This window comes from Suillus fuscotomentosus (genome assembly GCF_016647785.1).
Source record: "Suillus fuscotomentosus strain FC203 chromosome Unknown F5891scaffold_12, whole genome shotgun sequence".
NCBI lineage: Eukaryota > Fungi > Basidiomycota > Agaricomycetes > Boletales > Suillaceae > Suillus > Suillus fuscotomentosus.
In genome coordinates, this window is record NW_024539524.1 from 127,094 (window position 1) to 139,229 (window position 12,136).

Below are 12,136 nucleotides of genomic sequence, written 5' to 3' on the forward strand. Positions count from 1 at the left end.
AATACAACGCCAGATGCTGTCCTTGCATCCTAGACTTTGGAGACGTGCAGCCAGTCAAAGAGGCCTGGGCGTGCTGATGCACTATATCATGACGAAGCCAGCCTTTCGTACTAAGGGACTTGTGATGGTATACAGCTTGCCGTCCATGAAGAAAGCGGCACATTACGGTGGAGGTGAATCCTGGGATATTGTGATGGTTCTTCGATCCGAAAGGCGGGCTCGGTTATCAAGATATGCAGAACCTCGGATGAGTGTGTCAACAGGATTGATATTAGAAGTACCATTGAAGGATGGTCGGAAGAGGCCTGGAAGACGAGGTATACCGGTAAGATGCTGACATGGTTCCCAGGATCATCGTGCCGCAAATACCCAGTGAGCAACGATTGAACATCCTCCAGCTGACACTGCCCAGCACAACGGTTTCAAGTCAATTCACTGTCCGTGATTCACCTCAAATGAATTTTGATTGTGTGCCATGGTTTATAAACCGTAGGCATTTCCTCTGCATCGTCATTACTTTTCATCTCTAACCTCATCCAGTCACTCTGCAGACGGTAAACAACAACTTGAGGGAGTCCATACTCGATCGTTGAGTACCAGTATTCTGCTCCACCTGCGCCTACCTCTGATGTCGTGTGTGACGTTCACACGACCGTCCCGCAGACGACAATGATCGTGATGTCTTAGAGAGTTTCATTGCCGAGTATCCATCCGAATCAGTGCTAAAGAACATTACGCCAGCATTCCCGACGCTTTTTATTTTCACGAACAGGTACAAGTATTGTCTCTCCAGCCTGGCATGCAAGCTGAACACGCAATACAGGCGTCCAGATACTATTTGTTGTACATCAGTGTCAGTGACAATCTACGACCTTATTGATGTCATTGTTGCCCCAGATGTATTTTGATACTAAGGGTGCTCTTGCGGCAGGTATGCCAGGCTCTTCGCCAGATTTCAGTACATCGTTGAAGTCCGTGGCCAAAAGTTGCACCCTGCCCCAAACACCGTGACTGTGACGGACAGCTCGAACCTCACTCCTACTTCCAAGCATCAACAAATTCTTGAGAGACAGAGCCTACGCGTGGTCCAAGTTTGACATCCACTCTTCCAAAACAGTCAGAAGACCGGTTCGCAGTGGAATATTTGTCACGAATGCGCGCGATTATGCTACTCGGTCCCCTCAAGTCGTACTACTGACTCCTGATTCAAATACTCCAACTTTATTCGGACCGAACAGGGTCCCTTCACCCCACATTCCTCTACACTGCAGGCTTGTCGATCTCCACGGCATTCTAATGTATCATCCAATGCTTTTCTTTGACAAACCCGATACTCGGTCATACGCTCAATTCAGCAACTTCTCTGAGCACGAGGAAGCTGTCACCTGCCAATACTACCCTAAAGTCCCTCGGAACCTTGTCTCCCTGACGACTTGATCTGCCCTAGGATCTATTACATCAAGCTCTTGAAACGGTCTTACATATCCACCTCAACTGATCGTGTGCATGGGCCATGGTATATAAAACGTTGGTATTTGCTCTCCGTCGTCATTACCTTCCATCTCTTGCTTATTTTCACCTCTTGCAGTCTGTTCAAACTATTGGACTTAACGAGCACGGACCTCCTCAGACTTGCAAGTCCCTGGCAGCCTCGGAAGTTCTACCAGGATGGTGACGCAGAGTTAATGTTTTCATCGTCTTCGTGGATCTTCTGAGGTTACCAGGGTTTGGGCTCAAGGAACCTGTAGCATCGTAGTAGTCTGATGATGCTCTTATACTCAAAAGCATTTATTGGCTCTATGGACCATGTTGGACCAGCTTTCAAAGGACCGAAGGATGGACATGTACTAGCGTGCACCTCAGATGTCCGATGTCCTTCTTTCTTCCCTAAAATGGAAAGTTCGACAACATTACTCGGGTAGCCGCTGCGACAAAGGGGGACTAGGATCTGTCTGATCTATATGATATCTTTTCAGGGCTGTCAATATATGCATATGTATTTGTTGCTCTGAATCTTGTCGACCGGGGCCTTAGTGTATCATAAATGAAGTTCATGTTGTTGGTAACGCAATATAACCATCCTTTCCTGAGCCATGTGCCGAAATGCCGACGTACTCGCCGTGCATGACTCGTCCTCGATGCAGGCCACTTGGTCTACCCCACTGTTCTCGTCTTGTCTTAATTGATCGAGCATTTGACTGCCCGGGCTGGCGCCTGGAACTTTGTCTTTGAATATTTGTCATGTCCTTACAGTACTACTGGCCAGACATGAAATATGTTTCGGTTCTTTATCGAGAGTACGCAGTACACATACAACGAGGAATTTACATACGTCTAATAGTGTAGCTGGATCTCCCGACACGAGTCGCCTATGAGTGAGCCGGCAGTTCAGCGTTCAACCATAACATGTACGGTCATAGGTGAGTCGCGAATGGTGGCAGTCGTGGCACATGCATGCAAAACAACGCGGTACGTCATGATGCATATGATGAGCCGGAGCGGTCACTGCAAAAGATGCATTATTAAAGAATGGGCGTGGTTCAATTGTGTGCGCGCATGTCTTTTGCTTTACCTCGTCGCAACTGCACAAGTCAAATCGGTATCGCATTGGCTAGCTATCCACATACATTATACAGGCATATACATCAGCATAAGTGTAGTGTCGTCCTTCCTGTCACACAAATGATGCCGCAAAGACGCAGCAGCCACTCCCAGCTATATAATTTACTGGATCGCATACCCAGACGCCACAAGCGCCTGCACAAATGGTTGCACTACCTTTTCATCACCTGTAGCCAGCAAACCCCTCACGCGTGGGTCCGCTTTCACCAGTGCCTGCCCTAAGAAGTCTTGCGGATCGCGCACATACGCCACGGGATCCACAGGTGCGCCGTCTGCCGCCGCGAGTCGGGAATATGCAGCCTGATACCCCGCAGTCTGCTCCTCGAAGTCAATCTCCGTTATGCCAGTATTTTGTTCTTCGTCTTTTGACTTGGCGAGATACTGTGGCTCGCTGAAGAGCCTGATGACGGAGACGAATGCCGGGTGCCTGTGAAAGGGACGTGAGTTAGTAGCAAAAAGGGGAGGGGGTGCGATTCACCAGCTCTGCGTGCTTGGAGGCGTAAGCATGATCCTGCTCTGCGTGAGCATGCGGATGAGGCCGACAGCTGCGACTTTCCTGTCTTTGTGTGGCATCTTTGGCACCTGCGGGATGATGAAGTTGACAAGAACTTGCGACCAAAGCCTGCAAAATGTAATAGATGAGCGATATGACAGATTTGAAGAGTAACATGTGCCTTACTGCGCCTGAATATCTTCGATAGCGGATATGACATAGTCCGGCCCAAGCCCATCAACATTAACGGCAATCGTGAAGAGAAGGAAGTGGGAAAAGAGATATACATATTTATCCGTTTTGCTCGTCTGCATCCTTGTGAGTAACGTCATGACAACTGCCTTGAAGTATTGTTTTAGCTGCGCTCTAACCAGCCAATGCTGTAAATTCCACCCTCACCATAGCAAGAACACAGAAAACTCACGGAGGCACATGCTGCACTACACTTTGCAGAAGTTCAAAACCCCAACCATCGTTAATTTTGGAGGGTATCAGGCGTTGCTGGATGACGGCCAGCACGGCTGTGATCTGCCCTGTCTTGACCATCTCAGCAGCATCACGGGCAAGGAATGCTTTGAGGAGCTTCACGAGACCGGGAATACTGCCCTTTTGTTGCCAGCATGTGGGCGTCAGGAGGAAGGGCAGGAGTGAGCGATATTCGGATGGCACGCCAGTGCTGTGAGCTTCTAGCATCTGAGCGAGAATTTGGAAAACGTAAGGGATATACTCTGGGTGGTAAAATCAGAAATGAGGGTCAGAAATGAAAGATAAGCCAGATTTTAGCTCCTTACGGTCTATGTCCTGTTGAAGAATAAACGTGAAAGGGCCAAAGAGCGTCTGCTCGAACATAGGCAGAGTGGAAGGTGTACCACCCACAATAAACCTGCAAAGAGTGTCGGCCAGGGTTCCTGGTATGAAGCGAAAACATACCTCAACAACGCTGATATACTTTCAAATATGTACTGGTCGAAATTGGGATTGCTCGGGTTCTTTGCAATGACACCAAGGATAGTGACCAGTCGCTGGAGCACTTGTTGATAGACAGGAGTAAGAGTTTGACGCGCGGTGACGATTATGCGCATGGCGCCTGCACACGAGAGTCAGCACCCGCCAGCACAGTATGTGATTGACTTACATTTCATCAAGTGGTCATTTTCGGCAACCTTTTCAGGAGGACCGGCAGCTTCTATCTTGTTCAAGAGTGCATTGAGTAAGTCAGCAGCAAGATCGTGGATATCGGCTTGAGAGAATCTGTGGTCAGAGCATGAGCGCAAGGTTTCCGTCACACAAATCCAAACGCACAACAATTGTGTCCCCTTTTTGATGGACAGTATACGGTCGATCGTGATCGCAGCATATGTGTACGTGACATAGTGATCCGCATTTAGATGCCGGACTAACAGAGGGAGCACCGACAGAAGTTGATTTCTTGTCAGCTGGTAGAAGTATGAGCGCTGAAGCGTTAGCTCGTATTAAATTACAAATACCTGGTTCCTGAAAGTCAGAAGGAATCGAATCGCATCAACATAGAGGATTTCATGAATACTGCCAGCCGGTGCCTGGAGATCTTGATACACATGCTCAGAAAAGAACTTCACGACATCCACCAATGCATTCGTGGACGTGACACCATGCTTTGATTGCCGTAAGATTGCAGTGCTCATCGACAAAAACTGACGCTCACTCACCTGTGTTGTCGACGCCTCTGTTGCCACAGCGGTGAGCAAGTATATGGCACTGTCTTTCGCCTTCCAGTTCTGCGCAGGGTTCGAATTGTACTGTTGCAATCCTGAAGTGATCCACGTCCCCACAATTTCCGTGGCTTCGGTTTGGTAACCCGAGCTGACTAAGGCTTGCAGCACGTCTGCAGCTGCCTGACGCCGAGTTGCCACTTCTGATGCACTGCCTCCGAAAGCCAAATCAAGCCGAATGAACTCGAGCGGCTCATCTTCAAATTGCTCCATCTCGTGGTCGCGTAGTCCAATATTAGGGATAATGACACCTTGTACGAGAGAGGCAATGGTATCGCGCGAAGAGAAAAGCGACTTGTAGTAACCCGACCGAATTGCGGTGGATATGAAACGCAAAGATTGAGAGACAAGCTAGGAGGCCGATGCTAATGAGGTCGTTAAAGAACAAAACAAACTTGAAAGCGTACAGAGTCATCCGCGACACCAGGGAGCTTGTTCGACCCGATGAGCTCCCATACGCTCTGTACAAATCCCTCGACAGCAGGCGAGCGTGATAGTTGGTCTGGGAAAAGCTTGATGTAAAGCTGTTACATTTGTTAGCATTTGTTCACCATTTCCGACCTGCTGCAAACCTCGCCAATCTCGAAAATCTTGGTCTTCAACTGAGCGGGCAGTGATGGCTGTGTTTCATCAGGCTAAATGAAGTGTCAGTAATTGGCAATGGACGACAAAGACATTGCTCACGTCGGATCGAAGTTCTGCTGGGTCCCATGACATGAAACGCTGAAAGAGTCCAGTTTGTGGAGCAAAAAAGGAGTCGTGAGCATCTTCGATACCTGGGGGTAGATCTTGACACGTAAAGTCGTAGAATATATCAACGAGAATAATCTGGGCTTGTGTTACGATAGCGATGTTAGGTGGGGCAGGGGAAGAAAGCAGGATGGTTGCAGTTTGATTGGAAAGATCAAGGAAGGGTTGCATAAAACGAGATAACACGAAGTTGATCTCCGTGAATAGCTCGTCCGAGCGAACTTGGGCTCGCCATTGGTTGAAGATCGAGTGAGCAGTCTGTAGGACCCCGACATTAATACTGTAGTCCGTTTTTGAAAGTGATAAGATGAGTTGCTGTTGTGGAAGCGTCAGATAGCAAGCCTGTGGTTGAACATGGATAGCGCACGTCAATGAGATCAGTCCATTTTGCTGGAAAGTCAAGTTCGGCGATCAGAGCGACAGACTCAGCGATTTGAGCACGAATGGATTTAACCGTAGGATCCGACAGTGCAATCATGGCTGGGACAAGCTGGGATCGGAGTGCTGCTTTGTCTGCTTCCGGGAGGGGTGCATCGTCCTGTTCGAACCATAGATGAGATGAATGGACATGATCAAAGAAATATTATTACGCACCTCCTCCCATCGTAGTTTAGAAATATTTTTGAGATAAATTCCGCCTGCTAGGCGCGTTGAGTGATCATAGGATCCGTCGAGGATCAGCGTAAGGAGGTGTGCCAGGAATCCCTGCTGTGATGCAAGTGCATGCAGTTGCTGTTCTGCTTGTTTCCTAGAAGCAGGCTGGAGAGAGGCTTGAAGGAGAGAGGCTATATTGGACATCTCAGCTTTGGCCTGAACAATCTCGCCAGTTGACTTGTCGCGAAGTTCAGTACGGGGATTATTGTTCACTGGACGCGTGCTCTTTGTTTGGTTTACCTTTGTCTTAACCCCGTTTAGGTAAACCCCTAATTTTATAGCTAGTATCGATGAGTAGACCAACTAATCATTAATGGTACTCAGAGTAAAATGGGAATTTTCGGTAAAGCTCGGTAAAGCTCGGTAACTTCGGTTAGAAACTGACAATTCAGGCAGGAACAACACGCATAGGACATGCGGCACATCGGCATAGTTTCGGACTTCGAAAACTATGCCTGTCATTCGACCACCACGTCCTCGTCGTTCTGCACGCCTCAAGTGTTTGCAGCCCAAATCTATGGACTACAACCAAGGACCCGTCACCCGTGGCCGAGGAAAATCTCGGAGTACTCGAGGTAACGATCATGCTGCCCAGGCACCCAAGCTCGTCGTGCAGTGGCAGGCGGACCCCTCTCGCACCCAGAGGGTTATCGAGTACCTCCGCAACCATCCAGCAGACTGCCGAGTTCTGTTCTTTTCGGACGGGAAACAATCGCATACCGAGGGTGATCGCCCATCGGGCAAGGATAAACTCTCGGTTTGCTCTGTCGTCGCCCGCCATGTTTTCCAGGCTGATCCTAACTATGCGGCGCAATACGCTGAGGTGCCGGATAAGTTTCGCGACTCGACCAACAATCATATCATGAGGTACGATTTTTCGTATCGATTCACATGTGTACTAACATTCCCTCCAGTCTCAAAAAAAGGTTTCGTGAATGTCACGACAAATTAAACTCGACGGGTGCCGGCGTCATGCCAAACGACGTCGCTCAAAATCTGCACGGTATGTTTTTTATATTTATATTTAATCAGATTAAACTAATAAAAATTACAGCGCAAGTACTACATACGTTCCCGTGGTATGACGAGCTCCTCTCCATCATGGGGACAAACCCTGCTCTATCCGTCAAGACCGTCTCATCACGCCCTGGAACTGATCACGCTGCTAACTTCTTCGCTCTCACCCAAGGTGCCCAGACCTCTGGTCAGGCGCCCTTCGTCCCTGCGCCCTCTGGCCAGGCGTCCTTTGGCTCTGCGCCCTCTGGCCAGGCGCCCTTCAACTCTGCGCCCTCTGGCCAGGCGCCCTTTGGCTCTGCGCCATCTGGCCAAGCGCCCTTTGGCTCTGCGCCCTCTGGCCAGGCGCCCTTTGGCTCTGCGCCATCTGGCCAAGCGCCCTTTGGCTCTGCGCCCTCTGGCCAGGCGCCCTTTGGCTCTGCGCCATCTGGCCAAGCACCCTTTGGCTCTGCGCCCTCTGGCCAGGCGCCCTTTGGCTCTGCGCCCTCTGGCCAGGCGCCCTTTGGCTCTGCGCCCTCTGGCCAGGCGCCCTTTGGCTCTGCGCCCTCTGGCCAGGCGCCCTTTGGCTCTGTGCCCTCTGGCCAGGCGCCCTTTGGCTCTGCGCCCTCTGCGCCCTCTGTTCAGGCGCCCTTTACTGTCCCCCCCTTCGCTTCCTCCTCCTCGCCATCCGGGTACCATCCCTCCCATCCCGGCATCATCGCTCGCTCTCACCCTCCCGCGCCTGCCCCCTCCGAGTCCGATACGTATTGTGACAACAATTACGTCGGCGACGGATACGACGAGGACATGGACATGGACCTTCGCTTCGACGACGTGCCACAGCCGCAGCCTCCCGTAACGTCAAATTACTGGGAAGAGGAGGGTGACGTCACCATCTTGAACAGCCCCCCCAAGCCCAGAGCCTCCAAACGTCGGGCACGTCAGTCTGCATCCCCCTCATCATCTCGTTCCCCCTCGCCCAAGTCATCATCATTCGTCCTTCCCCCGAAATCGCAGACCTCCCTCCACGATAGTCGCGCTGCCTTCGGCAAGCGCGTGTCGAGGACAAGCCGGACCAGCGCCAACTCGCCAAAACCCTCGTCCAGCGGCTCCTCGCTGTCGAAAACGACGATGTCGGCACCTGCCTCCACCTCCCAGACGTCACAACTCCCATCCTCCAAGGGGAAAGGGAGGCAGGTGAAACGGGTGCGGTCGGATCTTCAAGGCGACCTGAACCGGCTCAACGACGAGATCGGAAGCGTCCAGTCGGACCGGATCACTCGGGGCGAGCTCAAGAACGAGCGTTACATGGCGAAGTACAACCTCGCCCGTCAGGTAAATGAGCACAAGTTTTTGCGCGAGGAGCGTGTACACTGCGACAAGGAAGCTGTCGCCACTCATCAGCGCTCCCAGGAAGCGAAGGATACGGAGATTCGCCTCCGCGAAGCGGAGGCGAAGATGCATGCTGCGCTGGCACATGCGCATGCTGAGGAGGCAAGAGCGCTTCAGCTGAAGATTGAGTACCAACGTTTGATGAGCGGTTCTAACTCTTGAGGGTGTTGTTGTAGTCTTACTGTTGTCCTTTTGCATCACATATCTCATGCTGTCCTTCATACTACATATGTTGTTATGTTAACCATTAGTCCTGTTCATGTTATGTTGATAGTTCATGTACTACCAGTTTTCAATGGACCATGATGGTGTTTCCTCTTGGCTTTGAAGGTGTGATGCTTGACATATGTTTTCTTGGATAAGTAATGTTTGATAACCTGAGGAGATGTTAGATGGTACATATAACTAGTACACTTGCTAGGATAAGCACCACAATATTAAGCAAGTGAAGAGACTGACCATCACAGTGCTCTAGGTTTATTAGCTTTCTTTGCAACGCAAAGAAAGCTGATTTCAAACCTAAGCAGCTGTGATGGTCAGTCTCTTCACTTGCTTAATATTGTGGTGCTTATCCTAGCAAGTGTACTAGTTATATGTACCATCTAACATCTCCTCAGGTTATCAAACATTACTTATCCAAGAAAACATATGTCAAGCATCACACCTTCAGAGCCAAGAAAACATATTCAAGTGGAAATTTGTAACTACAACTGCTATCCCTGTCTACGTTGTGCCTTTGAGTGAGGGCTGTCAAACAAGAGATCCATCAACCTCTCACGACGAGCATGACCTGGAGTCCCTTCATATAACCTATCACCTACTTGGTCATTACCATCTGGTCCTTCAGCTGCCTCTTGAGACATAAAGTTTCTAGCCTCTTGACAAGACCACTTGACTGATCCCTGGTCCTCTGTCAGAGCATGTTCTTCTTCAAACCGTATGATCATGTTGTGTAGGATCAGACAACACTGAATCCAATGGACTGCTGTCCGTAAGTCATCTGCTGAATTGATATTCTGTCGGAGATCTCGAAGAGATTGAAACCGCCCTTTCAATGCAGCAAATGCATGCTCCACTCGTACACGGACCTAGATAAATCAAATTTAAATCAGAAAAAAATGGAAAAATAAAGGGACAAACTGTAGAAAGGTGATAATTGAATGTCCTCTGATTTGCTGTCAGCCGTCCATTGCGGGGCTTCTTGAAAGGGGCAATGCACCAGGTGTCCAGTGGATAAGCACTGTCTGCCCAGACCCAGTGGCCAGCTGGAAGAAGTGTGTCATGTTCTTGATAGATACGAGTAGATCTGAATGCGTATGCATCATGGATGCTTCCAGGGTGACCAAGAGAATAATCAACTATGAGAAGATTGTGGGGCATAATGACTGCCTTGAATTTATTTTAATTTTAAACCATGAAATTAAAAAAAAAAAAACATACCTGACAGCCCAGGGAATATTTGGATTTCCTGTCATAAAAAGACTGGTGATAAAATCCAGGTGTCTCATACAGGTCAATTGATGTCCCATCAACAGCTAGGACTCCATTCTGCCACTCAGGGCAAGTGGTCACCCGTGCAGTATATTGCCGAGCAAGCTCAAAGTCCTGTGAATCAGGTGGGGGAAAACCCATGAAGGCATCATGCTGGTCAAGCAGTGCAACCATTATACGATTGGTGCAGTTAACCACAGACCCAACACTAATACCAGCCCATTCAGATACATCCTGGAGAGTGGCAGAATTACCATAGTGGCCGACACGGTTGAGAAAAATAGCAAGTTGAATAGAGATAGGAAGCTGGAGGTTGTTGGAATTGTTATGAAAAATGGGGTGGCCAGAAATGAGATTGAGGATGTCATCGAAAATTTCGGGGTCGACACGTAGTTTACGACGAAATAGATGAGGGCGATGTTCCCCAAAATGGACAAGGAGGTGCAGCTGTGAGGCTCGTGGGATAGGCTCACTGGGTCTATGGAGCACACGTGCCCTCTCTACCTCATCCCGAAGACTTGCAATGGAATCTTGAAGACGGTCGTAGTGAGCAGTGGTATGGTTGATGTCATCATCAGATGAGTCATCAGAGAAAGAGTCGGAGGAAGAACTGGAGAAGCCAGATAAAACTGGAGAAAGAGGAGATGGAGGGGTTAACATGATGCTCATGAAAAGGTCAAGGTCTGAGTCACGGGTAAGATCGAAAGAGTCGAGACTCGAGGCAGAGTCTGTAGTAGACTCGTCGTCCTCCAGAAGATGTTGGTATCGGGCTGTGGCTACTGCAAGTGCAGATACATCGATGTCATGCAGCATTTGTGCACGCTTTGACTGACGAGGCATGTTGGGAATCAGGGGATCAAAACTCCTGTCTATCCCTGGCATATGTGACGCACTTTGCGGCGGAGTTTGAAAATTTCGGCAAATTCCGGTGTTTCAGCTTGCTGTGCTCATGTACCTCGTGATCATCACACCCCCTCACTCAGCACTCAACGACGCTCGCGCGCAGCCCACCTCCCTCAGCGAACCGCCAAGGGCTTCTAACATGCTAGGTACGTACAAACTCCTTCTCAACCGTCCTCCGAAACTCCTTCTCAAACGCCCTCAGCGTCTCCAGGCGTTTCACGCTGCCTACCTCCCTAACCGAGCCTCCAAGCGCTTCTATCGCGCCAGGTACTCCCTCCGAAACTCCTTCTCAACCGCCCTCCCAAACTCCTTCTCAACCGCCGCCCTCCGAAACTCCTTCTCAAACACCCTCCGAAACTCCTTCTCAAACACCCTCCGAAACTCCTTCTCAACCGCCGCCCTCCGAAACTCCTTCTCAAACGCCCTCCGCGTCTCCAGGCGTTTCACGCTGCCCTACTCCCTCACCGAACCCCTAAGCGCTTCCAACACGCCAAGCACTCCCTCACGCAGCACTCAACTCGCGCGCAGCGCACCTCCTCACAGAACCGCCAAGCGCTTCTATCACGCCAGGCACTCCCTCCGAAACTCCTCAAACACCTTCCGCGTCTTCGGGCGTCTCATACCACCTTGTGCCATCCTCCTCCAGTTGACGAGGATCGTTCCAATTTTATTGATGCACGCAGCAGTAGATTTTTTACTTTACAGCACGTACCCTCACTGTTACATGTAGATATCGACTTAGTATTTTTTTTCTTGAAATCTTATCTACTTTGCCTATGCTACTTTCGTTTCACTAAGTGTCGTTTGAATGTCCGACATCGTGCCGATGCATATGCCGAGTCTTACTGCTCGAGTTTTGTCCATCTCTAACCGAGAGTTAGCGACATTTAGCGACTTTAGCGACGATTAGCGACGATTAGCGACGTTTAAATTTTTACTCTGAGTACCTCTATTAATCATCAGGAACCCCCCCGCTCATGACATTTATGTAATGATAAGTAATTGGTTGAATTCAAACAATTGGCATTTTTAGGAGGTTGTCATATCTTGGAGGGCTGGATACAATACCTTGTAATTACCCAAGTCT

The 12,136-nt window shown here is 49.6% G+C and overlaps 1 protein-coding gene across 1 annotated transcript; it reads right to left on the minus strand.

The window, feature by feature from the left end:
* Window positions 1-2,587: 2,587 nt before the first annotated feature.
* Window positions 2,588-6,464, minus strand: F5891DRAFT_1276265 (CAS/CSE protein). The gene is made up of 15 exons (XM_041370230.1): window positions 6,211-6,464; window positions 5,984-6,154; window positions 5,551-5,931; window positions 5,439-5,501; window positions 5,274-5,390; window positions 4,804-5,217; window positions 4,603-4,749; window positions 4,418-4,551; window positions 4,251-4,366; window positions 4,046-4,202; window positions 3,907-3,998; window positions 3,540-3,843; window positions 3,302-3,481; window positions 3,101-3,244; window positions 2,588-3,049 (listed from the first exon to the last, which is right to left on the minus strand). The coding sequence occupies exons 1-15, from the start codon at window positions 6,412-6,414 to the stop codon at window positions 2,725-2,727; spliced, it is 2,949 nt and encodes a 982-aa protein (XP_041229103.1). The 5' UTR covers window positions 6,415-6,464; the 3' UTR covers window positions 2,588-2,724.
* Window positions 6,465-12,136: the final 5,672 nt, after the last annotated feature.